The 5,000-nt window shown below is 38.9% G+C and overlaps 2 protein-coding genes across 2 annotated transcripts in view; one reads left to right on the top strand and one right to left on the bottom strand.

Moving 5' to 3' along the window:
* Positions 1-3,144, top strand: part of LOC138030919 (uncharacterized) — a 30,302-nt gene extending 27,158 nt beyond the window's left edge. Inside the window, exon 5 of the mRNA XM_068878780.1 lies at positions 1,665-3,144. Coding sequence (XP_068734881.1) covers positions 1,665-2,008 — 344 coding nt within the window. The 3' untranslated portion in view covers positions 2,009-3,144. The remainder of the gene's footprint in view (positions 1-1,664) is intronic.
* LOC138030880 (alpha-glucosidase 2-like) overlaps positions 1-5,000 on the bottom strand; it is a 350,924-nt gene that overhangs the window by 154,342 nt on the left and 191,582 nt on the right. The window lies entirely within an intron of this gene.

Raw genomic sequence — 5,000 nt, forward strand, 5'->3', positions numbered from 1 at the left:
ATTACTGCTTGATAGCTATAATTTGTAGTTTTGTTTAATTCATTTTATCTATTTTGATATTTTTTGTTCTTGCACCATTTATAATTTCTGAGATATCTTTTAAAAAGATACATTGACTGCCGACCGGTTGGCTGAGTTAGTAGAGCATTGGACTACGGGGTCTTTAATTGACCGGGGAAAAAGTGCTCACTTTGTAATTGCATCTGCAAATGGTTAGACTTTAAAGACTTCTGAGGCAAGGACTATAGAATGTTTTTGCATGACGGCACGGCGACCATGTTGGTGTACCTAAACAATGGAAGGGCGGCCATGTTGGCGTACCCAACTAATCCTCCAGGATTCTAGCTCTGTTACCATGCAAACCTTTTCTTTTGTTTTGGTGGAAAAACAAGGTTACTGATCACATGAGTGAAAACACTCTATAAATCGTCGGCACCGTCTCACAACCCTTCAATGTTCGTGTGATTCTTGTCATAGTCTCCCAAACAGAAGAGTAAATTGGTTCTGAAAAGCCCCGAAGGGAGTGTAAAATTTAAAAAGAAAGTACGTTGAATCGTGAATGTAAGCCTCCAGAAAAATGACGCGTCCTAGGGATTCTACCCTGTTGGATTAAAAACTATTACAGTTTTGGAAAAAAAAAATTGTGCTTGCGTTACGTCCCGTTTTCACACAACGCAAGCGAACGCCAGTATAAGCGCAAACACAAGGAAAAGGGAAAAGTATGATCCTTCCGGTTGTGCTTATGCTTGAGTCACGCCCGTTCGTCACGGTGAAATAAGCGCTCTTGTCTTTGCGTCGCTAGTGAAATAAATAAATAAATAAATAACTAGAAATGTTATTTATGGCTGTTCTGTTTTAAGTTTATCAGTGTCACTGAGAAACAAAGTATGACAAAAATATGAGGCGACGTTGTTGGGGAAATAATGCCTTTTATGAGGATGGTTAGTCGATGCTCCCATCTTATTGGGTAACTAAAGTAATCTCACAGAATTGTTAATAGAGAACTAGACAAGGTATAATTTATAGCTGTTGTGTTTTAAATTTATCACTGTCACTGCGAAGCAACGTATAACAAAAAAAATATATATATATATATATCTTATTGGACGATTTAGTGTGTAGTATAGTGAAATGTTTTCGAATCTCGCTATATTTTGGCGAGCCCGTGGGGCGAGTCGAAGTACAAGAGACGAGTAAACATATCCCACGATACTACACACTAAATCGTCCGATAAGCTATTTATCATCCAACTTGTTCGCACTGTATTTTTAGCAAGTGAATATTGTAAACAGCCGAAAATGTGTGACAGATTTGTACGCGGGGCACCTCAATTTGTCAAACCGGTTTCTACTGGCCAAATAACTAACTGTACAAATCAGTATCTTGGAATATTCGTACTCGTTTCGTGCGTTTTCTGTACAATAACTGATACAGATGGATTATAAGAGACCATGTTGTTGAGAGAATTACTGCCTTTCTATGGATGGTTCGTCGATGCTCCTCTCTAATTGGGTGACTGAAGCAATCCCACAGCACTATGAGGTGAATGCTAAATGCCGTGCGCAGAATCGGACAGTGGTATGAGTCAGGAAGCAATGAACAAAGGCATACGAGCCAGGCGACTCACAACCTTATTTAACAAAACGGTTCTTTCATTTTGCAGAGGTGGGGGGCAGAGAAAAGATGATGAAAGATGCCATTCCATTAGAGTCTGATACGATGAGGAGTATCTGCGTGTGTTTGAACAACCCCAGCCGCGTACTCAGAAATTGGAGGTACCTTGCAAAGTCACCTGAGTTAGGAATTCCAGATGAGGTCTATATGGATTGTAAGCCAGACAAATTAAAGAGCCCAACAGAAGGACTTTTAGAATGGGCAACTGCTAATAGGAACGATTTGAAGATTGGAGAGCTTTGTAGTGCTCTTAAAAGCATGGACAGGAATGATATAGTTGGGTATATTGCAGAATATTTTCAACAACAATCCACTGCTGTCCAACAGCATTAAATTTTAATACTTATACTTAGTATATACTCAACCCTCGGTTGCTGCATTTCTAGCTTTCTGATTGGTTCGCCAAATCCTGGTTGTCAGTGAATAACCGAGGCTTTGGAAAGTGTCAGTGTGTCAAAAACATTTCGGCGCGAAGTTTAAGTTTTGTTACCACAAAATGGCTGAAAATAACAGGTTTGGAGAAGTGTCTCCCTCGGAAATACAGCAACGTTTCGACAATGCCGTCCTGCAAGCTACAAAGAAAGCCACAAAGTTCGGCATAAGCATATTTAGTGATACGAAATTTTGAAATTCAAAAGCTCGTAATTCTCGCTGTCGATAATTTTGCGTGTTAAGATCATGTAGCAACACCACAAATTTTTACCTTAATGTTTTAAGTATACTAAAACAATTATTCCGTGGGTGCTTATTGGATATGAGGTTACTATAGCCAACGAGGCGCGTAGCGCCTCGTTGGCTATTTATCACCTCATATCCAATGCGCACCCATGGAATAATAAGCAACTACTCACCAAGTGGAGGTGGCTAGTGGTGGATATTTACCGAGCGGCGAAGCGGCAAGGGTGATATCCACCACTAACCGGAATAGTTGTTTTAGTATATACTAAAACAGTGATATGATATAGCACAAAAAGATAATTTAGACTCATTTATTCCTGCAAAGATTACATTTTCGGTCGCAAATTCCGCCCAAGGTGAATAGCAAAGGATATCAGGAGTTTGAGTAGCCAATCAGCGAGCAAGTTCAACGCTATCCACTGTTTTAGTATATACTAATTGTTAATTATTGCGACAGAAAAACTTCAGGAATGCAGGGGTGGTTAAATCCACCAAAATTCAAGTTCTCTAGAGTATCTGCAGTTCCTAATACCTGGAGTCCAGATGCTTCGTTTTACGTTCATGTGGCTTCGTTCTTTTTATCCATAAGCATTTGATTTTACACAATCTGATTTTAAGGAAGACATAAGCTTCTCTTCTCTTAATCTAATCGGTAGTCTTCTTTTAGTTTCACAATATAGATATATTTGCAATTAATATAAGTAAAACAATCCACAACAATAAGCTGGCTTAAAGCGTGTTTTAAGATCCATCATTATCCTTAAAATGTATATTAAATGTATCAAATCAGAGGAGATGTGCCAGTTCTTCGAAAAACGTGGCTATCCTGTCTCTGTGGTCAAAGCGGGCCATCATCGCGCCCAACAATTTGATCGACAGTCAGCACTACAAATGTCACAAAAAGATAAGAATGACAGAATTCCATTCACCCTTACTTTCCATCCTCATAATCACGCAGTCAAAAGCGGTTAGTGTAAAACGCAGACTGCAGACCAGGTGTAAAATGCAGACTGAGGTTATAACATAACTGTTGAAAAAGCCCAAACCCCTTTGAAATGCTAACCTTAGGCCTGTTAGCGTTTCTAATGGGTTTGGGCTTTTTCAGCAGTTAAATTATAACCTCAGTCTGCATTTTACCCCCGGTCTGCAGTCTGCGTTTTACACTGACCGCAGTAAAAAGCATCATTAATAATTTTAAATTACTCCAAAATGATCCCGAGACTGGTAGAATCTTTTCGCAACCTCCACTTATTTCATTCAAACGGGACATTCAAACTTTTTAGTTTGAAGCGCGCTCAAAACTAACGAGCAACCCGGCACTTTTAAATGTGCGCGCTCACGATGCAAAACCTGTCTTTACACTAGCAAGATATCGGGACCTAAGCGATCTGTTAAGATCACCTATCGTTTCACATGTACCTCCGCAAATGTCATTTATTGCATAACCTGTACATTTTGCAATAAATTATACATTGGTGAGACAGGTAGACCGATTCCGCGAACACCTTCGCCATGTAGAGAAGAATGACAAGGATGCATCTAAGCCAGTCACTCGTCATTTTAATCTCCCTAACCACTCCAAAAAACACATGGCTCTCTGTGGCCTTTCCCTGCATCAAGGTACGACGGAAAGCTGCAAGAATCTGGAACAAAAATTCATGTTCCAAATCGGCACCCTTAATCCTCACGGTGTTAACGAACGCTTTTCATTTAACTAATATATTCCTATTTTTCTAGTTGCCATGTTACCACCAATAGCATAGCTCCTACTCTACCATAAAAACTACATGTAACCCACAATTCCTCGATTCGCTCTGACGAAGGGCTAACGCTCGAAACGTCAGCTTTTAGAATCTCTGTACGGTGGCCAATTTACATTATCAACTCCGTTGATAAAATCAAATTTTTGTGTCTTATATTAGTCTTTTCGAAATAAGCGGCTAATTTACGAAAGACATTCTGTCAAGCCATTCTGTCATGTTTTGCAAGGATACTTTTGAAGATATTCTGCTTTTGGTATATTTGTGCATCTTATAACCTGTACACTTTCATATTGCGGATCGTACCAGTTTGCCCCTGTGAACTTTTAACCCTTCAATTCCGAAGGGAAACAAACCAATTTTCTCCTTACTTTATTTATACAAATTGAGCAGGATTTACAAACCCCTCCTTGAGGAAAAAACACTTTGATCCTCTAAAGTGGTACTATGATAAAAAAATCAGATTTTTTACCTTTTCATAACTGTGTTAACTAAACCTAAAGTGACCCAAGTTTTAAGCCTTAATTTCAGAAAGGCACTTGTTTATTTTAACTGGAACTTTCCAATTTAATGGTTCACCATTACTAAGTTTGAATTCTTGAGAGAGCTGAATCGAGGAAAAATGACTCACAAGTTGAAGAATACAATGCGTTTGAACACAACTGCATTAATGAGCAGCATTCAGATTTTTTAAGTTGTGTTTTGCATACATAATAAACTGCGTTTACACGTTGAAATTTTAAGCTATTGGGTAAATGACGTCACTTTTGCTAGATCCAACCCTCTGAGGTCATAACTGGTAAGCAAATGGTGGACAGTCTTAGAAATGTAGTCAGACTCAAGCAAATTCCTTTCAATCTGTAACAAGTAACTCCTTGAAGGCCGTT

The sequence above is a fragment of the Montipora capricornis genome, chromosome 2 (genome assembly GCF_036669925.1).
Source record: "Montipora capricornis isolate CH-2021 chromosome 2, ASM3666992v2, whole genome shotgun sequence".
In the NCBI taxonomy this organism is placed as follows: Eukaryota; Metazoa; Cnidaria; class Anthozoa; order Scleractinia; family Acroporidae; genus Montipora; species Montipora capricornis.